The sequence below is a fragment of the Halichoerus grypus genome, chromosome 2 (genome assembly GCF_964656455.1).
Source record: "Halichoerus grypus chromosome 2, mHalGry1.hap1.1, whole genome shotgun sequence".
NCBI lineage: Eukaryota > Metazoa > Chordata > Mammalia > Carnivora > Phocidae > Halichoerus > Halichoerus grypus.
In genome coordinates this window covers 107,257,146-107,282,107 of record NC_135713.1, presented here as the reverse complement: position 1 = coordinate 107,282,107, position 24,962 = coordinate 107,257,146, and the positions used below count along the sequence as shown (strand labels likewise).

The window sequence follows — 24,962 nt, the reverse complement described above, 5'->3', positions numbered from 1 at the left end:
CCTGTGGAGCTAACACAATGCATGGTACACAGCAGACACTCAATAAATATTTGTTGAATGAATAAGTTAATGATCTTGCCTTTAAGTTCCAGGACCATTATCTCCATCTGCCTGTGAGATACCTCCATTTAATACAGACCATGTTTACCACCAGACATATTTAAAGATTTTTTATTTATTTATTTGAGAGAGAGAGAATGAGAGAGAGCAAGCACATGAGAGGGGGGAGGGTCAGAGGGAGAAGCAGACTCCCTGCCGAGCAGGGAGCCCGATGCGGGACTCGATCCAGGGACTCCAGGATCATGACCTGAGCCGAAGGCAGTCGCTTAACCAACTGAGCCACCCAGGCGCCCACCACGAGACATATTTAAAACAAAATTCATCGTCATCCTGCAAACCTGCAAGCCCTATGGAGTCCCTATTTCTGTCACTGGCGCCACTGTTTTTCTTGAATTATCTTTGATAAAGCCTAAGCATCTTTTTTTTTTTTTAAGATTTTATTTATTTGAGAGAGAGAGAGCGAGTGAGCATGGGCTGGGCAAGGAGGGGCAGAGAGAGAGGGAGAAGCAGACCCTCCACTGAGCAGGGAGCCAAACGCGGGGCTCGATCCCAGGACCCTGAGATCATGACCTGAGCCGAAGGCAGACGCTTAAACGACTGAGCCACCCAGGTGCCCAAAAGCCTAAGCTTCTTAACTATTATTCTCTTCAAACTGAAAATACAACCACTTTAGGAAAAAAAAGTTGCTTTTTCTTTTAATTAAATTGCCTTAAAATGTTTACATCACATCTTTGCAAATAAAAGTATGAATTGGACATCTATCAAACTAGATTAATTTAAAATACTGGTGTGGGTACAATTCTTAAAAACTGCCATATGAAAGTTTCTCTCTGTATTTTATTTTTTAGCATTGCCTCAATCATGGTAGTCTTCTACGGGAATATAATAAGGTAAAAGTACCCCCCAAAATTACTTTATTCTACATTAAGCTTAGGTTTCTCCAAACTAGCAGAATCTAACTGTTCATTATTAGGGGTCATTCCACAATACTTCACACCCTAACCTTCTCACTCTCAACCGGTAATAGAACAAAATTCAAGAAGATGCAAAGAGCAAGAAGAGTAACTTCTAGAACACAGGAGAAAAGGAGATTATAAGGGAGCTGCCACAGAAACCTGCTTGGTCTGAACCTATGAAAAATACCTACCATGTATTCAGTCAAAATGTCAGCAGGAAAGAGAGAAAAGGTCCAATAGCTAATCTTTCCTTGTTATTGTTCTGTCAGCTATTGACACATAAGATATTGTTTTCAAGTACTTTTGGACCATTGTTCATAGAAAGAAGTAGACTAAGGCTGGTGGTTCACAGACCATTTCCTACTTCTGGAGGCTGCTAGCCCTGCCCCCAGCCACCACCACGGCCACCACCCCACTCCACCCCCATCTCCCTGCCCAGCTTTTAGTAATACACTTACCATCACAACTGGCCTCACTGGGATGTTTTCTTGTGAAGTGCTTGGTGGGGGGTCATTCCATTCCGGAAATTTAATAACATCCTTTTGGTATGTAGGCTTCTTTGGATATGGTTTCAGGGGTGAGGAAGGAGGAAATCTAAAAAACAAGAAGGAAATCTCTATTACTGTAGTCAATGGGAGACACAGATATTTTAACAATAGTTCCCATTTCTTTTATCCTTGAGAATTTATATGATAATTCCAAACCTCAGATAATGAGGTCATGCTCAAATTATCACACGTGGCTCACTGTACCCAACATATGTGTTTATTCTTTTTTCTTTCTTTTTTTTTTTAAAGATTTTATTTATTTGACAGAGAGAGACACAGTGAGAGAGGGAACACAAGCAGGGGGAGTGGGAGAGGGAGAAGCAGGCTTCCCTCCGAGCAGGGAGCCCGATGTGGGGCTCGATCCCAGGACTCTGGGATCATGACCTGAGCCGAAGGCAGATGCTTAATGACTGAGCCACCCAGGCGCCCCCATATGCGTTTTTTCAATGTTCATTCATTACACCTATCACATAAACACAGGAACCAAACATGTGACAAATTATGAAATAAACAGAATATGTTCTCTTATCAAATGATTTTCATGATTATAGATGTTCTTAACAGGCTGCTAGGGCAAGCCATTTCTTTCACCCAGCTCGCAATCCTTACTGCCTCACAACTCTCTCCAAAATTTATAGATGGTACATATGCAAACAGAAATTATGGACAGACTAATCCTCGGTGATACTTGCTGAGGAAGAGTATATTGGCACAAGAATCTTTTAGCCTTTTATATCTATTTCAAATACAATCCTCTTTCCCTTGAATATGGAACACTTCACAATGAGATGGAAGCCTCAGTCTTGGAGGAGGTGAGAGCTGCCCAATGTCCTTCTTCTGCCTTTTTATACCCTTCTCTACCCTACCTCTCCAAGGCCTTGGCACCATCACTCCTTGGACTAACACAGAGAAGCCTAAATACAATCTAATCTTTAAACTATTCTAGACCATATCTGATAAAGAACAACAGAAAGGTAGTTAAATACACATTTTCCTCAGGGGATCTTTTTCTGTTAGTTTGTTAGAAAAAGATAAATTGCACTGCCTTGAAAAAGTAACACAAGAACTCTCCTTCTTAATGTTGACATGAAACTCAATAGGTAGTTTACTTTTTATTTATTTAAGCCAAAATAAAGGTTTAAAATCTTATCCATGTTACCCACAGGAAAAATAATCCAAATAAATGATAAAGATCTTATTCTTAAATGCATACAGAAATAAATAACTTTTAAAATGTCTATAGTTTACAAAAAAAGTTTGTACTGAGGTGAATCAGGAGAATCACATATAATAAGCACTATGGAGGAACATTTCAAAAATAGTCACAATAGACTTGAAAAAGGATGGCTGATGAAGAGAAGTTGAGTTTCATCTTCTCCGAAAAGAATATCCAATAACTCCACTTTATTTGAAAAGTCAGTGAGAAAAAAATGAAATCATTAAATCGAGTTAAAGACAAATAAACTGAAAGACAGCTTAAATTTTTTAATCAAATTGCCAAGGCAGGTATTTCCAAACAATTCCAAAATACAAATTAAATAAATCTCTAAAGCCAGTGAAAGTTACTATACCTCTTAAGTGAAGGCTGGCTTACAGAAGTCCAATCCTATTTCCAAGAAGCCAACAATCACAACAGAAGTCCTACTGCCAACCAAAGTACGGCACGTATGCACACACTTGGGGACACACACTGTCTATCACATTCACATACACATATAATTGTGCAAACATGTCCAGGGAAATCACAGGTCACCCATCCTTCAGTTCTTTAAAAATTCAACACCTTCCCTACCCCCAGCCCACCACTGATACCCACTGTTTACCCTCCCAACCCCTTCAACTAAAGTGTGAAAATTTGACCTAAGTTCCAGCCCTAATTCTCTCACAAACAGTCTATGTGTCCTCTAGAAAGTAACAGTGTCTCTAAGTCAAAGTTGGTTCATTTGTCAAATAAAGGGATTATATTGGATGACCCATAAATGTTCTCCTGGGTTCAAAATGTGTTTCCTGTATCCCCACACCCAGAAACAAGAAATACCTTCCCAAAACCAAAGCAGAAGTTCTTATGTGGAGAACTGTGATTGAAGAGATACCAGGGAGCCTCGTTCTTCCTTCGCCCTGGGACGAGGAGGTCTCTGCCATAACGTGTGTCGCTATCCCTAGCCAGTGTGGGATCTTCACAGCAGCCTGGCCAGAGACGAAATGCAGAAGAGCTCCCCCTGATGGACTACTTTTACTGTGTGCCCTGAAAGTTTTCCGTGTCATTTTAATACTTTAATCATGTCATCTCAGGCTTCAAAGCCTGTCAGGGATGATCTCATCCAAATGTCACATTTTTTTTACTTACAGAAATGAAGGCCCAAAAGAGGAAAGCAACTTACTAAAAGCCTCCAACTAACTGGCCAAGAGAACAAACCATCTTGTACAAAAGATATGCAAGCCCTTTAATAAGGACATTATAAAACTTTATGGAAAGACATTAATGAAGTAAATTGATAGAGAGATACAACATGTTGGTAAATAAGTAGACTCAATATCCATATTCAATAGTAAAACATCAACAACAGTATTCCTCATGGAGATATATACTTACAAAGAAATTCCAATCAAGGGCACCTGGGTGGCTCAGTCAGTTAAGCGTCTGCCTTCGGCTCAGGTCATGATCCCGGAGTCCGGGGATCGAGTCCCGCATCGGGCTCCCTGCTCAGCGGGGAGCCTGCCTCTCCCTCTGACCCTCTCCCCTCTCATGCTGTTTCTCTCTCTCTCTCTCTCAAATAAATAAAATCTTTAAGAAATTCCAATCAAAATATAAAATTTTCTATGAAACATGATAAACTGATTGTAAAATTGATATGGAAATGCAAGAGGCCAAAAACAATCGAGACATTCTTAAAGAAGAAAAACAAAGTGAGGAGACTTGCCCTACCAGCCATCAAGGCTCATTCAGATAATATGGTAGGGCAGCTCTGATGGCACGGACCGTGGATTCACACAGCCTCAGCATTGCTGACATTCTGGACTGGATAATTCTCGTTGTGGGGGGAGCTGTCCTGTGCACTGCACATTGCTGACAGCCTCCCTGGCCTCCATCCACTGGATGCTAATAGCACACCCTCCCAAGAGTGACCACCAAAAGTATTTCCAGACATTGTCCCCTGCAAAATGGCTCCGAGGTGAAAATCATGGGCCTAGAAGGACAATCGAAAACAAACATACACATTTCTTCAGAAACCTGATTTATGACAGAAAAGACATTACAGATCAATGAGAAAGTATGGACTGTTCAGTAAAGAGTTCTGGTCCACCTGGCTATCCCCTGGGGAAACGTGAAATTGCATCCCTGCTGCAGAGCACGCTTCCAAAGATGCTTCACACGGGCACTTCCCATCGCCATGCTCCTCTGCAAGGGGTCTTGCCACTACCCTATCAAGAGCTAGCGCGTGTTTCTCTCCTCTTTTGAGTCTGGGTGAGCCCTCTCCAACTGCTTTGGTAACTAGAAGATGGTAGGAGTGAGACTGTGCCGGTTCTGGGCACTAGCCCTTAACCGGCCTGGAATGCACTTCCTGCCTCTGAGAACTCCCACTCGGCTCACCAAGCTCCCTCTTAGAAACCAGCCATCACGTACAGAGGGGCCACGCCCCCGAGGGCAGCATGCTGAGACGCCTAAGCCACAAAAAGAGGCCATGGAAGATGAGACACTGCATGGAAGGAAACTGAGCTCAAGGAGCACCTCAGCTCCAGACCTGGGCGTGCAGAAGTCATCCTGGAGGTGGATGTTCTGGCTTCAGCAGGCCCAGGCAATGTCCAGCTAAGACGCCCCCTCAAATTCCTGACCCACAAAATTATGTAAAAATAACAAGGATTGCTTGTAGCCCCATGTTTGCACCTAGTTTTGTTACACAACCACAGAGAAGCTGAACAGAAATGTGGGGCACTTCTATCAGGACAGGCAGTGAGTGGAGGCCGGAGAGCTCAGGGAGACTTGTTAGGGGAAGCCTGGAAGCACTGTGAGGAAGTTGTGGTTGAAGGCTGTAGAAAAGATCCGTGTTGCATAGCAGCACCAATTTCAGTCAAAACTGTCCCCTGTCGAGACAAGGAAAACACAAAAGGAGGATCTGGAAAAGGGGTTTTCCAGGATGAATGCTGAAAGTGCCAACTGGTTTCTTTTAGCCTCGATAACAAGGTACGGATAGACAGAGATAAACTAAAAAAGGACCACTTCAGTTTTTAACCAAAATCTAGAGGAAATACAAAGGAGCCATGACTTGATTCAAAAACAAAACTATTTCTCATCCCCAAATCTCAACCCCAACAAAAGGTTCTCAAAGTAAAAATGGCCTTACAACCAATATCAAATTCAAGATGTTTCTAGTAAAACATGGTTTGAGGGCAGTCACATGTAGCTATAAAAGACTTTCACTGAGGCGACTGGGTAGCTCAGTTGGTTAAGCAGCCAACTCTTGATTTTAGCTCAGCATGATCTCAGGGTCATGAGATCAAGCCCCACATCAGGCTCTGCGCTCAGCAGGGAGCCTGCATGAGGATTCTCTCTCTCCCTCTGCCCCTGCTCCTCCCACCACTCACGTGTGTGCTCTCTGTCTAAAATAAATAAATAAATCTTAAAAAAATAAAAAAAGGAATACTCATGAAAGAAATTGAGGAAGACACAAAGAAATGGAAAAACGTTCCATGCTCATGGATTGAAAGAACAAATATTGTGAAAATGTCTATGCTACCTAGAGCAATCTACACATTTAATGCAATCTCTATCAAAATACCATCAATTTTTTTCAAAGAAATGGAACACATAATCCTAAAATTTGTATGGAATCAGAAAAGACCCTGAATAGCCAGAGGAATGTTGAAAAAGAAAAGCAAAGCTGGTGGCATCACAATTCCAGACTTCAAGCTCTATTACAAAGCTGTCATCATCAAGACAGTATGGTACTGGCACAAAAACAGACACACAGATCAATGGAACAGAATAGAGAACCCAGAAATGGACCCTCAACTCTATGGTCAACTCATCTTCGACAAAGCAGGAAAGAATGTCCAATGGAAAAAAGACAGTCTCTTCAACAAATGGTATGGGAAAATTGGACAGCCACATGCACAAGAATGAAACTGGACCATTTCCTTACACGACACACAAAAATAGACTCAAAATGGATGAAAGACCTAAATGTGAGACAAGAATCCATCAAAATCCTTAAAGAGAACACAGGCAGCAACCTCTTTGACCTCAGCCGCAGCAACTTCTTCCTAGAAACATCGCCAAAGGCAACGGAAGCAAGGGCAAAAATGAACTATTGGGACTTCATCAAGATAAAAAGCTTTTTGCACAACAAAGGAAACAGTCGACAAAACCAAAAGAACCGACAGAATGGGCGAAGATATTTGCAAATGACATATCAGATAAAGGACTAGTATCCAAAATCTATTAAGAACTTATCAAACTCAACACCCAAAGAACAACTAATCCAATCAAGAACAGGGCAGAAGACATGAACAGACATTTCTGCAAAGATATCCAAATGGCCAACAGACACATGAAAAAGTGCTCAACATCACTTGGCATCAGGGAAATCCAAATCAAAACCTCAATGAGATATCACCTCATACCTGTCAGAAAGGCTAAAATTAACAAGTCAGGAAACGGCAGATGTTGGCGAGGATACAAAGAAAGGGGAACCCTCCTACACTGTTGGTGGGAATGCAAGCTGGTGCAGCCACTCTGGAAAACAGTATGGAGGTTCCTCAAAAAGTTGAAAATAGAGCTATCCTACGACCCAGCAATTGCACTACTGGGTATTTACCCCAAAGATACAAATGTGGTCACCTGAAGGGGCACCTGCACCCCAATGTTTATGGCAGCAATGTTCACAATAGCCAAACTATGGAAAGAGCCTAGATGTCCATCAACAGATGAATGGATAAAGAAGATGTGGTATATACATACAATGGAATATTATGCAGCCATCAAAAAATGAAATCTTGCCATTTGCAATGACGTTGATGGAACTAGGGGGTATTATGCTAAGTGAAATAAGTCAATAGAGAAAGATAAGTATCTCACTGATATGAAGATTTTGAGAAACAAGACAGAGGATCATAGGGGAAGGGAGGGAAAAATGAAACAAGACGAAACCAGAGAGGGAGACAAACCATAAGAGACTCTTAATCTCAGGAAACAAACTGAGGGTTGCTGGAGTGGGGGGTGGGGTGGGAGGGATGGGGTGACTGGGTGAGGGACATCGTGGAGAGTATATACTATGGTGAGCGCTGTGAGTTGTGCAAGACTGATGAATCACAGACCTGTACCTGAAACAAATAATACGTTATATGTTAACAAAAAATTTTTAAAAAAGAAAAAATAAAAGACTTTTACTATAACCTCAAAAAGATAGAAGGCAGTACCTTACAGACCACCTTGGTTAAACTAAGAGTTTAAGAATTTTGAAGGTGTTGGACCAGAGCAGACTCACAAGAAGCCCAGGCAAAAAAAGAGCCTGTTTCAAAGACATATGTGGGACTTTTGTCTAATGGAATAAACCACAATAAAATTCATAGAAAAGCCACAGCATTTTTAAGACAATAATACTAGCCGAATCACCACCTACTTGGACTAAAAATCAAACAGTTCAAAATGCAAAAAACAGTCAAGAATCTCAAGTTTCACTAACCAGGAAGTATATGAGAAAGCTATTCCTCTGCAAACATGGGCCATCTCTTATGGAAAAGGAAAAATGACTAAGCATGCAGAGCCAAGACTCCAGGAGGAAGAGCCAGGAACCATGCAGAATCACTCACAAGAAGCAGAACTATGCCCTAATCAAGGAATGGCAGACATATGTTCAACTGCATTTTAGAAGTGCTATGGGCCTATGATTGCTTTATATGACCCCATAATGGGATATATTTGGGGAGTCATGATGCAGGGGATGAATGCAGTTTGCAAATGAATGCCACTGTAACCAGAATGCATTCTGCAAGGATGGCCACAACAGCATTGCCCAACCTTCCCCAATGAGACTCTTCCCCAAAGTGACCTTGATGAGGTCAAAAACTCAACAAGATGAGATTATTTCTCTACCCCCTTAAATGTGAGCAAGCCCTGTGATTGCTTTGACAAATAGAACATGGCAGAGGTGACGCTTTACCAATTCTAGGCATAGTTCTTAGCTACCTAGGCATAGTTCTCTTCTTGCCTTTTGGAAATACTTGCTTTTGGGATGCTCATTCTTGGGACATGACCAAGAATGGTTGGAAGGCAGCCACCATGTAAGGATAGTGACCACCCTAAGACCATCATGCCACAAAAAGCATAACCCATGTGAAGATGTGCTAGAGGACCAAACCCCATGTAAAAATAGAGAGGGGCCAAGAAGCACAAAGGCACCAACTACATCCGTGAGTAGAGAAAGAAGTCATCTTGAAAGTGAATTTTGTAGCCCAACTAGTGCCTTATGGGTAATGGGCAAACTGCCAGATGAGCTCTTTCTAAATTCTTGACACAAAAACCATAAGCAGAATAAAATGCTTTAAGCCATTCATATTTGAGGCAGGTTGTTTTTCAAAAACAGAAAACCAGAACAATCTCAAATTCACACCAAGAATAAAAATCATAGGTAAACCATGAAATTTAGAATATGATATAAGAAAATATCTCTCTGACTTTCAGTAATGAAAGAACTCCAGTTAAGCAAGATACAAAAACCACAAAGTATAAAAAAAGATTGACATATTCACTTTACATTAAAATAAAAAAACTTTTCTGGGGCGCCTGGGTGGCTCAGTCGTTAAGCGTCTGCCTTCGGCTCAGGTCATGATCCCAGGGTCCTGGGATCGAGCCCCACATCGGGCTCCCTGCTAGGCGGGAAGCCTGCTTCTCCCTCTGACACTTCCCCTGCTTGTGTTCCCTCTCTCGCTGTGTCTCTGTCAAATAAATAAATAAAATCTTTAAAAAAATAAAATAAAATAAAATAAAATAAAATAACTTTTCTGCTTGTCAAGACACCATAAATAAAATGAAAAAAAAAAAAACAAAAAACAAAACCAGGAGATCTTTGCAATCCAAATAATTGACAAAAAGGATTAATATCCAGAATATATATATTTAAACTCCTAAAAATTTATAAGAAAAAAAAAATTCTATAGAAGAAGGCCAAAGACATGAACCAGGCATCTCCAGATGTGGAATCAGAAATGATGAATAAACATACAAAAACACTTGATCCATGAGTAATCAAATAACATCACAAGCATTTCACACTTACCAGATTGGTGAAAAATTAAGTCAGTCAATATCAAATGTTTTCTACTACTGGGATAAAACTTAGTGTAGCCACTATGGAAAACACTTTAGCGTTACCTAGTAAAGTTGAACGTGCAATATCCTCTAAACTAATTCTACTCTATGTAACTCTGGGTAACCTAAAGAAACTCTTACACATGTGCAAAAGGAGACATGCCCATAAATGCTCATGGTCGCATTGTTTAGGAAAGCAACCCAAATCTCCAGTGGGAGGGGAACAGATAAATGGACTGTGGTATACCGACAGAATACAAAGTAGCTGAGAAAATTCTGTAACTATTTTTCATCGACATGGATGAATCTCAAAAATCATGAGAAATAAAAGAACAAGTCAGAGAAGAATACATACTCTTTGATATCTGTTATATAAAGATCAGTTGAAATATATTCAAAAGCCAAAACAATACACTACTTAAGGATACAAGCATAAGTGTTAAAACAATAACGAGAAGCAAGGAAATGATTAACACAGAAGGCAGGATATTGACGAACTCTTGGAGAAGATGATACAAATTGTCAGTAAACAGGTATTGACTTTTATTATTGTTATTCTTATATAAATCATTCAGACAAAGTGTATACACTCTTGTACGAGATACATTTTTAAATACAAATGAGAACATTTAAAAGAGCAGAGCTCCCTCTAGTGTACTACATTTGTTTTTGCTTTTAGAATTCTAAATTAAATCCTAACATTATGATCATGAATTCCAAAATTATAAGGTCCCTTAGAAATGATCTAGTTGTGGGGCGCCTGGGTGGCTCAGTTGTTAAGTGTCTGCCTTCGGCTCAGGTCATGATCCCAGGGTCCTGGGATCGAGCCCCACATCGGGCTCCCTGCTCCGCGGGAAGCCTGCTTCTCCCTCTCCCACTCCACCTGCTTGTGTTCCTTCTCTCGCTGTCTCCCTCTCTGCCAAATAAATAAAAATAAAATCTTAAAAAAAAAAAAAAAGAAATGATCTAGTTGCACACTGAATTAAATGAGACCAGAAAAGGAATCAGCCACAGCTAATCATCCAACACAACAATCCAGGTCTCGTACTGTCACCTCTTGCCAAATTTGGGTTGGAAAAAAGCAATTAAAAATAAACCATTCCTGGGTCACCTGGCTGGCTCAGTCGATGGAGCATGCGACTCTTGTTCTCAGGGTTGTAAGTCTGAACCCTATGTTGGGTGTAGAGATTACTTAAAAATAAAATCTTTAAAAAAATAAACCATTCCAGAATTACTATCCTCTGATGAATTTACTTGAAACAAATTAGAATTTATTACCTAATCAATAAAAAACATTCTAAGGCATCTAAACTGCAAGGAAAAGTTTATAAATCTTAATAAATGTGAGTCATAAACGACAAAATGCGAAGACAAAGTTCTTCCCACAATATATGCTAAAATTGTTTCCTTAGCATCAGTAGAAATCTGCAGCGTCTAAAGCTTTTGCCAGCCTGCCTCCTTGCCTTAGTAAACCTAAGCCTCTGTAGAAGAAAAGCCAGGCTGAGAGTGATTATTATAGGAGCTGACCTCTCTGAGACTGGTTCCCAAGAAAGCCCTGGGTTGGGCAAACCCATAGCAACTGGCTGGGTTCCACTGGGCTCTGTACCCACTCAACATATTGTTCAAGACCAGCGGTGGTACATAATACCGTATCACCTAAATGCTGAAAAACTGCAAATGATTATATTTCTCCATACTGCTTGAAGATGTATCAGGAACATAAAGTGTCTGAGGGGAAGAGAATAAAAGATAAAGCTGGAAGAAGAGTTGCCAAATTAAGGAAGGATTGACCTCTATGAGCTCAGAAATTGTTTCTTATTCCACATGAGTAAAGACGTCATTAGCAGAGGAAGAGTTAAGACCGCGGAGTAGAGGGGGGGACTCTGAACCGACCTCAACCCTCAAACAGAGCTGATCAACAACATTCATTTTGAACAAAAGGGAATTGATCTGAGCATTCAGAAAACAATCAGCATTAACTGGAGAGAACGTGGCAGATTCAAGGTTCAGAGAAGTGAACTGGTGGGGGGGGGGGGGGGAGAAAAGCCCCAGTGCCAGGGAGGGGAGGGAGCCCTTTCCATGGAGAGAAGTCAGGGGGAAAGGGAACGAGCGGGAGAGGAGAGCAGCACAGAGCGTTCGCACAATGGGCCCTGGGGCAGGAATCCCCTGGGTCTCACGAGGAGAGATTGCTCCCCTTCCTGGAGTACATTTGGAAGAGGGTATTCTGCCTCTCTGCCCCTCCAAGGACAGAAGGCCCCCGAGGAGGCACTGAGCGGCCCTTCACCAGCAGGGGACAGAGGCACAGCACACGCAGGGGGCAGAAAACCTGGTCCCGGACGGCACTCACCAGACTCCAGCCAATGTGCGAGCGCCGAGCCACTGCTTTTCCGGGACAGGACGGTGCCTGGCGCAGCGAGCAAGGCCCTCCTCCAGGCGAGGGAGGAGAGCGGTCTGCGCCTTGCCCGGTCCTTAGAGATGTGGCGTTTTTTTGTTTGTTTTTTGTTTTTTAGATTTTATTTATTTATTTATTTGACAGAGAGAGACACAGCGAGAGAGGGAACACAAGCAGGGGGAGTGGGAGAGGGAGAAGCAGGCTTCCCGCGGAGCAGGGAGCCCGATGCGGGGCTCGATCCCAGGACCCCGGGATCAGGACCTGAGCCAAAGGCAGATGCTTAACCACCTGAACTACCCAGGAGCCCCAAGATGTGGCGTTTTGAATCCCAGCCCCAGCCAAAGATAAAACACAGGGAAAACTGTGGCGATGGCCACAGAGAGGTTGAAGGCAGGGATCTGACGGAAGCCTGGGACACAGGAGGGGACACTTTGCTTTTCTTCGATGGCCCCCTGAACAGTGTCTGCCACGAGTTACCCTCCCTCCCTCCCTGGGGAGGAGAGCACAGGGTGATGCCATCTTCTACCACCTCCACACCTCACCCACCTGCACAATGGGACTTCAGAGAAAACACAGCGGCCTCCAGCGCAGGCTAGAGTCACTTAGACCAAATCCTGTCCCTCTGCGCTCAGCAGAGGCATCTTTACTAGGGCAGGTCTGACTGTGAGCCAGGGTGCTGGGCCTCTGCTTCAGAAGCCCAACACAGCTCCGCCCCCTTCCCTCCACCCTGTCCCTGCATGTACCAAGTCTACTGACCACAGAATGCTTCAAAGCATCAGCTTCAGTTCCGGTAGAAACAGGACCAGACTTCCTTCCATTCCTTTTTTCTTGTATTTTATATTTTGAATTTTTCTATTTTTTTTCCCCTTTTTTCTTTGGAATCAGGCTTATAGTTTTGTGTTCATTTGTCTTTTGTTTGTTTCCTTTTTTCATTTTTTGGATCAGGCTTTTTTTTTTTTTTCTTTTTTCCTTCTTTCTTTTCCAGAATCAGGCTTACAGTTTTTTGTTTCCTTTTTTGTTACTTTTCCTTTTTTCTTGGATCAGGCTTTTTTTTTTTTTTTTAATCAAACTATCTTAACAAACAAATCAAAGCACACCTACTTAAAGGTCCAAGCACTCCCCACTGCAAGCAAGGAGGAACTCTGCAAAGGACTGATCTCTGTGAAAGGACAGCCAAAACACAATGACAGAGTGCACACAGCATACACTAGAAACATTTCCTGAGTCGCCAGGCCCTGGACAGTCTATGACCTCTTCTTAATACAGTATTACTCTCAGGAGCAGGAAACATAACTTTCATAATATGCAAAAGATGGAAACCCAGACATAATAACAAGATGGAGGAAGTCTCCCCAAAAGAAAGATAAGAAGAAATCACAGCCTGGGATTTGATCAAAACACATATAAGCAATATATCTGAACAAGAATTTAGAACAGTCAAAAGAATACTAGCTTGGCTTGAAAGAAACATAGAAGACACCAGAGAAACCCTGGCTGCAGAGATAAAAGACCTAAAAACTTGTCAGGCTGAAATAAAAAATGCTACAACTGAGATGCAAAACTGACCGGATGTAATCACAATGAGGATGGAAGAATCAGAGGAATGAATAGGTGATATAGAAGACAAAATTATGGAAAATAAGCTGAAGAGGGAAATAAAACTATTAGATCATGAATATACCTAAGGAACTCAGTAATTGCACAAAGCGCAATAATATCCATATCATAGGAGTCCCAGAAGAAGAGGAAAAAGGGGCAGAAGATTTATTTCACCAATTATAGCTGAGAACTTCCCTAATGTGGGGAAGGAAACAAGCATTCAAATCCAAGAGGCACAGAAAATGCCCCTAAAAATCAACAAAAACAGATCAACACCAAGACATATCATAATCAAACTTGCAAAATACCAAGATAAAGAGATAATTCTGAAAGCAGCTAGGGACAAAAGGTCCTTCCCCTACAAGAGCAGACACACAAGGTTAGCAGCAGACCTGTCCATAGATACTTAGCAGGCCACAAAGGGATGGCATGATATATTCAATGTGCTAACTGGGAAAAATATGCAGCCAAGAATACTATTTCCAGCAAGGCTGTCATTCAGAATAGAAGGCGAGATAAAAAGTTTCAAGACAAAAAAAAAAAAAAAAAAGTTTCAAGACAAGCAAAAACTAAAGGAGTTCATGAACACTAAACCAGCCCTGCAAGAAACACTAAAAGGGACTCTAAGTGGGAAAGAGATACCAAAAGCAACAAGGACTGGAAGGGAACAAAGACAATCTACAGGAACAGCAACTTTACAGGTAATACAATGGCACAAAATTCATATCTATCAGTAATTGCTCTCAATGTAAATGGATTCAATGCTCCAATCAAAAGACATAGGGTATCAGAATGGATTAAAAAAAAAAAAAAGACCCATCAATATCCTGCTTATAAGAGACTCATTTGAGACTCAAAGACACTTCCAGAATGAAAGTGAGGGAGTGGAGAACCATTTATCATATTAATGGACATCAAAAGAAAGGTGGAGTAGCAATCCTTATATCAGACAAACTAGATTTTAAACCAAGGAATAATAAGAGATAAAGAAGGGCACTATATCATAATAAAGGGGTCTATCCGATAAGAAGATCTAACAACTGCAACCTAACCTTACACCCACAGGAGTTGGAAAAAGAACAAATAAAGCCTAAAACCAGCAGGAGAAGGAAAATTATTAAGATTAGAACAGAAATAAATGATACAAAAAAAAAAAAAAACAAAACCAGTAGAACAGATCAATGAAACTAAGAGCTGGCTCTTTGAAAGAATTAACAAAATTGATAAGCCCCTAGCCAGACTTATCAAAAAGAAAACAGAAAGGATCCAAATAAATAAAATCACGAATGAAAGAGGAGAGATCACAACTAACACCGGAGAAATACAATTATAAGAGAATATTATGAGCAATCATATGCCTACAAATTGGGCAATCTGGAAGGAATGGATAAATTCTTAGAAACATATAAACTACCAAAACTGAAACAGGAAGAAATAGAAAACTTGAGCAGACCCATAACCAGCAAAGAAATTGAATTAGTAACCAACAAACAAGGGTCCGGGGCTGGCTGGCTTCCCAGGGGAATTCCACCAAACATTTAATGAAGAAGAAATACCTATTCTTCTGAAGCTGTTCCAAAAAATAGAAATAGAAGGAAAACTTCCAAACTCATTCTATGAGGCCAGCATTACCTCGATTCCAAAACCAGAAAAAGACCCCACTAAAAGGAGAATTACAGACCAATATTCCTGATGAACATGGATACAAAAATTCTCATCAAGATACTAGTTATTTGAATCCAACAGTACATTAAAAGGATTATTCACCACCATCAAGTGGGCTTTATACCTGGGCTACAGGGGTGGTTCAATATCCACAAATCAGCCAACGTGGTACACCATGTTAATAAAAGAAAGGACAAGATCCATATGATCTTCTCAACAAATGCAGAAAAAAGCATTTGACAAAATACAGCATACTTTCTTGACAAAAAACCCTCAAGAGAGTAGGTATAGAAGGAACATACCTCAACATCATAAAGGCCATATACAAAAGACCCACAGCTAATATCATGCTCAAAGGGGAAAAACTGAGAGCTTTTCCTCTACAGTCAGGAACAAGACAGGGATGTCCACTCTCACCACTGTTTTAACATAGTAATGGAAGTCCTAACCTCAGCAATCAGACAACCAAAAGAAATCAAAGGCACCCAAATCAGCAAGGAAGAAGTCAAACTTTCACTCTTCACAGACATGATACTCTATATAGAAAACCCAAAAGACTCCACCAAAAAATTGTTAGAGGTGATACATGAATTCAGCAAAGTTGTAGGATATAAAATCAACGTACAGAGATCTGTTGCATTTCTATACACCAATAATGAAGCAACAGAAAAGGAAATCAAGGAATCGGTCCCATTTACAATTGCACCAAAAACCATAAGATACCTAGGAATAAACCTAATCAAAGAGGTAAAAGATCTGTATGCTGAAAACTATACAACACGTATGAAAGAAATTGAAGAAGTCACAAAGAAATGGAAAAAATTCCATGCACATGAATTGGAAGAGCAAATATTGTTAAAATGTTTATACTACCCAAAGCACTCTACACATTCAATGCAATCCCTATCAAAATAACATCAGTATTTTTCACAGAGCTAAAACAAACAATTCTAAAATTTGTATGCAACCAGAAAAGACCCCGAATAGCCAAAGGAATGTTGACAAAGAAAAGCAAAGTGGAAGGCATCACAATTCCAGACTTCAAGCTGGATTACAAAGCTGTAATCATCAAGACAGTATGGTATTGACACAAAGAGACACAGAGACCAATGGAACAGAAGAGAGAATCCAGAAATGGACTGACAACTCTGTGGTCAACTAACTTTTGACAAAGCAGGAAAAAATAGGAAAGAACATCCAATGAAAAAAAGACAGTCTCTTCAACAAATGGTGTTGGGAAAACTGGACAGCCACATGCAGAAGAATGAAACTGGACCACTTTCTTACACCATACACAAAACTTAATTCAAAATGGATGAACGACCTAAATGTGAGAGAGGAAACCATCAAAATCCTAGAGGAAAACACAGACAGCAACCTCTTTGAACTCGGCCATACCAACTTCTTACTAGACACATCTCCAGAGGCCAGGGAAACAAAAGCAAAATGAAATATTAGGACCTAATCAAGATAAAAAGTTTCTGCACAGCAAAGGAAACAATCAATAAAATTAAAAGGCAACCTTCAGAATGGGAGAAGATATTCGCAGATGACTTATCAGATAAAGGGTTTGTATCCAAAATCTATAAAGAACTTATCAAACTCAACACCCAAAAAACAAATAATCCAATTAAGAAATGGGCAGAAGACATCAATAGACACTTTTCCGAAGACATACAGATGACTAACAGACACATGAAAAAATACTCAACATCACTCATCATCAGGGAAATACAAATCAAAACCACAATGAGATACTGCCTCACACCAGTCAGAATGGCTAAAATTAACAACTCAGGAAACAACAGATGTTGGTGAGGATACAAAGAAAGGGGAACCCTATTGCACTGTTGGTGGGAATGCAAGCCAGAGCAGCCACTCTGGAAAACAGTACGGAGGTTCCTCAAGAAGTTAAAAATAGAACTACCCAATGACCCAGCAATTTATTATTAGGTATTTATCCAAAGGATACAAAAATGCTGATTTGAAGGGGCACATAGTGCAATTATGGAAAGAGTCCAAATGTCCATCGACAGATGAATGGATAAAGAAGATGTAGTGTGTGTGTGTGTGTGTGTGTGTGTGTGTGTGTGTGTGTAATGGAATATTACTCATCCATTAAAAAGAATAAAATCTTGCCATTTGCAACAATGGGGACGGAACTAGAGGGTATTATGCTAAGTGAAATAAGTCAGAGAAAGACAAATAACATATGATTTTACTTATATGTGGAATTTAAGAAACAAAACATATGAACAGAGGAGAAGGGAAGGAAAAATAAAATAAGATAAAAACAGAGAAGGAGGGAAAACATAAGAGACTCCTAACTATAGAGAACAAACTGAGGGTTGCTGGAGGTGTGGTGGGCGGGGAATGGGTTAAATGGGTGATGGGGCATTAAGGAGGGCACTTGTTGGGATGAGCATGGGGTGTTATATGAAAGTGATGAATCACTAAATTCTACTCCTGAAACCAGTGCTACATGATATGTTAACTAACTTGAATTTAAATAAAACAACAAACAAACAAAAACAACAACAACAAAGATTCCATTATGATGAAAGGATCAAATGAGTATTTTTAAGGAGGGGAGAGATGTGCTCTGGTCTCAAAGACACTCCTACCTTATTAACAATAACTACTTAGAAAATAAATTCCAACTGTTGAATCTCAGATCTGTACCTCTGAAACAAATAATGCAATATATGTTAAGAAAAAAAAAAAGAAGAAGAAGATAGTAGGAGGGGAAGAATGAAGGGGGAAAATCGGAGAGGGAGACGAACCATGAGAGACGATGGACTCTGAAAAACAAACTGAGGGTTCTAGAGGGGAGGGGGGTGGGAGGATGGGTTAGCCTGGTGATGGGTATTAAAGAGGGCACGTTCTGCATGGAGCACTGGGTGTTATGCACAAACAATGAATCATGGAACACTACATCTGAAACGAATGATGTAATATATGGTGATTAACATAACAATTTAAAAAAAGTGCTCCAAAGCACATGAAAAAAAAAAAAGAAAAGAAATCCCATTTACAACAGAAGAAAATGTATAAAATATCTAGAGCTTAAAGACATGTGCAAATTTACAAAGAAAACTACCACCATTTACAGTAACACCAAAACACATGAATGACTTAGATCTAAATCTAACAAAATTTGTGCACCGTCTGTACACATACAGCTACATAACACAGCTGGGAAGTTAAAGATCTAAATGGAATGAGAACTGTACCATGTTCATGATTTGGAGGACTCAGTTTTGTTAATTTGTCAAATCTCCCCCAAACTGATCTACAGACTCCACACAACTTCATTGAAATTTTTTTTTTTTTTTTTTAGATTTTATTTATTTGACAGAGAGAGAGACAGCGAGAGCAGGAACACAAGCAGGGGGAGTGGGAGAGGGAGAAGCAGGCTTCCCACCAAGCAGGGAGCCCGATGTGGGACTCGATCCCAGGACCCTGGGATCATGACCTGAGCTGAAGGCAGACGCTTAACGACTGAGCCACCCAGGCGCCCAACTTCATTGAAATTTTGACAGAAAAATTTTTTAAATGTTTTTATTAACATATAATGTATTATTTTTTTCAGGGGTACAGGTCTGTAATTCATCAGTCTTACACAACTCATAGCGCTCACCATAGTACATACCCTCCCCAATGTCCTGACAGAAATCTTTATAGAAATACACAAATTGATTCTAAAATTTATGTGGACAAGCAAAAGAACTAGAATAGCCAAAACAATTTTGAAAAATAACAAAGTTGGAGGACTCACACTAACTGATTTCAAGAGTTATAATACACCTGCAGTAATCAAAACAGTGTGGTATTGGAGACAAGCTGGACACACAGGACAATGGAATAGTAAATGAATTAAGTCAGAAGACTCTATATGGTGCTGTGTCCTATATCCACAAGAATACATGGCCCAGGATCAAGGAGTGGAAGTAAGAACAGCCCTACTTAGCATCCCTCCCAGTGACCTATCCCCACAACTCTTGGCTCCATAGTGAGAGGTCCTGCACCCAAAAGAGACACACATGTTTTCTTGCCAGGAGACACAGCAAGGGCACTTTGGGCTTCTTGTGGCAGGGGGCAGCAGACAAGAAGGAGAACTGCTTCACAGCAGGAGTACCGGATCCTGACCAGCAGAAGGGTGGGCTGCTCTTACCCCATGAGGGCAGGAATACCTGTGCCCCCTCTTGATACTTCTTTGTCCCACTGTAACTGTGAGTGGGCATGTACAGAAACATTAGGCTGATAAGCGTGTGGTTATCAAGGGTTCGGACACACTCAGGAATGAACTCTGGGGTCACACTAGTAGGTAAGCCACCCAAAGCCGGCCAAGGTGATAGTTGAGGGTGAGGGAATTTACAATGGCAAGTCGAGAAGAAAGAGGATGAGGACCAGTTGTACCCATGAGACTGGCTGCAGCAAGAGGGGATGTATCCTTCCCAGTAATTTCCATCTCCTGGATTTTGCTCAGGAACCAAGCCCCATGAGCACGTATGGAGAAGCAGATGTGCGCAGCACAAGTGACGGACTATGCCGAGCATGGAGGTGCACAGTTCACATCTCCTTGCAAGAGGCCAGCAGCCTCCAGGCCAGCCTGCAGCCTCTAGCCACTGTATCTTTCACACTTCACCATGATGCTTCCGGCACACTGGTGAGCCCATGGTGGGCACTGGAGCCGAGCCAGTTCTACCAGAAGAACAGGACCCCTCTAGCAAGGAACCGTTGTCCAAGGACTTCCCATTCGCCTTGTCAAGACTTTCTCAGAACTGCACCCTGGGGACTTTCCCAGAGGTCAGACCTGCATCAGAGTCTGAAGGCCCACCCAACCCCTTGCTCCGTTCTCCTTTATCCATTCCAGGTGCACCCCAAACCCTAACACTAATTTCCTTTCATATCCAGCCCCATTGTGGCCTCTCCTTCTCTTCTCAGAGAGCTTGAACTCATAGACCCAGGCCTGTCTCACCCCAAATCCTGTATGTTTGTTACAATCCTTCCATTACTGACTTCATATTATACTTAACTACAGCTCACTCGATGTGGGAAAAGAATGAGGCTCTCTAACTCAGGAATAGGTGGAGTGATTATTGCTTAACTCCGACCCAGTAAAAAGGGAACTCCTTGCTTACTAACCTTTGAACTTCTTTCTCAATGAATACTAGGCATTGTGCTGGGTATGGGGGACACAGATAAAAGCAAATTCTTTCCCAGCCTTATCTTCCACCACTCCCCATGCAATGACACCCAGCAAGTGTTTACATCCTCCAAGCCCACTTATGAGGACGGCTTTTAGATACAACTCCCTCCACCTTGACTGACCTCTCTCCCTTCCTTGCCTGGCAAACACCCACTGATGCATCAAGACTGAACCCAAGTGTCACCTCTGGAGCAAAGTATTCTCTGACTTACACAGAGTTGATTCCTCAGTCCTCCTACAGCACACCCTAATCACAGCATCTGTGACAATGAATTTGGATTTATCTGGTCCTCCTAACTGTCCTCCTAACTAAACTGGAAGTCTTTGAAGCATGGGTCGTGCATCCAAAGTGTTTAGTGCTGTGCCTGGCAAAACAGTAGGGGCTCCCTGATGCCTGAGAAGGGAAAAGGGGACAAAAAGAGGAGGACAGCGAGAAGCAGCATACCTGAGAATCAAATTAACAGGGATCTTAACAAACAGCACTAAGAAGCCAGAATGTATCAATCAAGTGAAATGCTGACAGGACACCGGGTACATAAAAATGCTGAGACAGACTTTGCTTTCTGACACTCCCATAAAACACCTGTACGGCCTCTCCCATGCCTAGTTTACAAGCTTATCAAATTCGGAGAGTGGTATGCCCCACCTTTCCACAACTTGCACAAGTCTACTCACACAGCCTGCATCTCACGCCAAGCCCCAGTCTTCTCAGGACTTGTGGCATAGGGTTAACTGAGAAAATCTGTTTGATGCCTATGTGATCGTTATCATTTTGTTTCGAAGTCAACAATATTTAAGAACCACTCCGGTTCAATCTACCTTCTCTGGCCAAAAAAGCTTTCTCTTCTTCTCAGGGGAGCATTCAATGAGCAATGTTCCCTGATTTTCCAGATTCTCAACTGATGATGCTCCATTCCCTATTAATGATAATCACAAGGCATCATGAATTCATAGGAAAGAAACTTGGGTAAGGATTAAAGAAAAAACTCTTAAAACATAGGCAGCAATCTCTTGGATATTGGCCACAGCAACATATTTATGGATATGTCTCCTCAGGCATCAGACAAGGGAAACAAAAGCAAAAAATAAACTATTGAGACTACATCAAACTAAAAAGCTTTTGCACAGCGAAGGAAACCATCAACAGAACCACCATCAACACTCTCAGTGAGTGGCCTTTTTCATATCAAATGATACATCTGATAAGGGATTGCTATCCAAAATACATAAAGAACTCCTACAAATCAACAGCAGAAAAACAAATAATCCAATTAAAAATGGGCGGAGGACCTGAATAGACATTTTTCCAAAGAAGACATGCTGGTGGCCAAAAGACACATGGAAAGATGCTCAACATTTCTCATCGTCAGGGAAACGCAAATCAAAACTATGAGATACCACTTCACACCAATCAGAATGGCTAGAATCAAAAAGACAAGAAATCACAAGTGTTGGCAAGAATGTGGAGAAAAGGGAACCCTCATGCTGTGTTGCTGGGAATGTAAGTTGATGCAGCCACTGTGGAAATCAGTATGAAGGTATCTCAGAAAATTAAAAATAGGGGGCCTGGGTGGCTCAGTCGGTTGGGCGTCTGCCTTCAGATCAGGTCATGATCCTGGAGTCCCAGGATCAAGTCCTGCATTGGGCTCCCTGCTCAGCAGGGCGTCTTCTTCTCCCTCTGCCCCTCACCCTGCTCGTGTTCTCTCTCTCACTCACTCACTCTTTCTGTCTCTCTAATAAATAAATAAAATCTTTTAAAAAAGTTAAAAATAGAATTACCATATGACCCAGTAATTCCACTTCAGGATATTTACTTGAAAAAAACAAAAACACTAATTTGAAAAGATATATGTACCTCTATGTTTATAGCAGCATTATTTATAATAGCCAAGATATGGAAGCAATGCAAGTATCCATCAATAGATGATTGGATAAAGAAGATGTGAGGTAGGTAGGTAGGTAGGTAGATAGATAGAAAGAAAGAAAGAATGGAATATTACCAGCCATTAAAAAAATATATAATCTTGTCATTTGCAAAAGCATGGATGGATCTAGAGGGTATTAATGCTAAGTGAAATAAGTCAGACAGAGAAAGACAAATACCATATGATTTCACATATATATGGAATCTAGAAACAAAACAAATGAACAACAACAACAAAAATAGACTTATAAATACAAAGAACAAACCAGTGCTTGCCAGAGGGGAGAGAATAGAAAAATGGGTGAAATATGTAAAAGAGATTAAGAGGTACACAATTCCAGTTATAAAATAAATAAGTCATGATGATAAAAAGTACAGCATATGAAATTTAATGAGTAATATTGTAATAACTTTGTATGGTGACAGATGATAACTATACTAATTGTGGTAAGGATTTTGTAATATATATAACTGTCGAATCACTATGTGATTCACCTGAAACTAGCATAACAATATACGTCATAACATTATATGTTATATTACTTCAATTAAAATTGAATTTAAAAAATTAAAGTCTATCCACAACCAGATATTTAAGAAATTGCACCAAATTTATCCCCATGACTTCCTGACCTAAAACTTCTGCAGCCAGGCCATTCTCCTCTCCTCTCCCAGTACAGCCCACTTACGCATTTCTGACCAAAAGCCTCTGTCTTGCTATCCTTGTCACCTGAAATATCTCTCCCTTCCCGTCCCCTCCCTCTCATTTTCCAGATCCTACCACATTCGCAGGACCTAGGTTGAAATCCTCCACCTCCTACTCCATGAGGTCTCAAACACTCCATTCCATACCGAGTGGGTCACCAACACAATTCCTGCACTGGCCAGGCAGACAAACAATCATGGTATGGTCTGGTATAATGGAGGGGAATGGTGGAAAGTGTGGTAACTCCAGTAGATTTGCCCCATCTAAAGACCTTCGGGTTCACAATTTTTTAAGACACTGTGTTAGAGCTATTAATATTAGGAGCCTCTGAGGAAAGGAATTGGGTAGCTGGAGGAGAGATGGGGAAGGGAGAGTTTTCATTGCATATATTCTTTTATGCTTCGTAAATTTTAAAGTATTATCTTCACAAAATACCCAAAATTGAAAAATAAAAATGAGATGGGAAAAAATTTTAGTGACTAAAAACACTACGCCACTCAAACAAAATAGATGTGTCAACATAAGGACGGTCAGTGTAGCACCTCTAATTTATTATTTGTTCCGGTTCATTTGGGTTACTTAATTAAATAACGCCTTAGTTCTGCTACTTATCTTTTTCTTATATGTATACTCTGTCTCTAAAGAGAATGCCAAGTTAGGGAAGAAAAGAATCCCGTCATATTTCTTCTTTATCTCCTTCACTGCCTTAGACTGACAAACACATGTGGTAAGTATTCAATATTTGGAATCATAAACGTCTAGAATTTTAAAAGTCCTTAAAGATCTCGGCCACCCTGTCATTTTATAGATGAAAAACTGATGCCGATAAAGACTAAGAAACATATCCAACTATCACAGGACAACAACCCAAGATATGATGAAAAGAGTAAAAAAAAAAAAAACCACACACACACACATACACACACACATTTTGAGTTTACTATAAAAATAAGGATGCCCACTAGAGGGAGCCAATAGTCCATGAACTTGAAGGTGAGGGTCCCAAAACTGTTACCTTCAAAAGGTTCATGAAAAACTTTTCCCAGGGCCACAGAATGTGACTTAAGAGCCACATACCTAAACAGTGTAAATTCAGATTTCTTTCGCCAGAGGTACAGAGACTTTCAAATCTCCAGCATTAAAAAAATGTTTTTAGCATATAATATTGATCTTTTTTTTTTTTGCACAAAAGTCTATCAATTTTAACACACATATTCATTTGTATAACCACCACAATCAGGAAACAGAACAGTTCCATTATTCCCCAAATCTCCTCCTCTGTCTTTATAGTCACCCCACCCTACCCACCCCTGCACACACCGTGGCATTCCATTATATAGATGTAAAAATGTTTATCCATTCACCCACGGACGGACATCTGGTTTGTCTTCAATTACTGGCAATTATGGATACAGCTGCTATCAATATTCATGTACAAGGTTTTTGGGTGAAAACAGGTTTTCATTTTTCCAGGGTAAATGCCGAGGGGGAATACTGAGTCATATGTAAGTATATGCTCAACTCTAAAAGAAAATGACAAACTGCTTTCCAAAGTGACAAACAATCCAAGCTTCCTGCCTGCAATAGATGAG

At 40.8% G+C, this 24,962-nt stretch overlaps 1 protein-coding gene across 1 annotated transcript in view; it reads right to left on the bottom strand.

The window, feature by feature from the left end:
• The window catches only part of DEPDC1B (DEP domain containing 1B), an 81,496-nt gene that overhangs the window by 41,979 nt on the left and 14,555 nt on the right, over positions 1-24,962 (bottom strand). Inside the window, exon 3 of the mRNA XM_036101090.2 lies at positions 1,475-1,610. Coding sequence (XP_035956983.2) covers positions 1,475-1,610 — 136 coding nt within the window. The remainder of the gene's footprint in view (positions 1-1,474; positions 1,611-24,962) is intronic.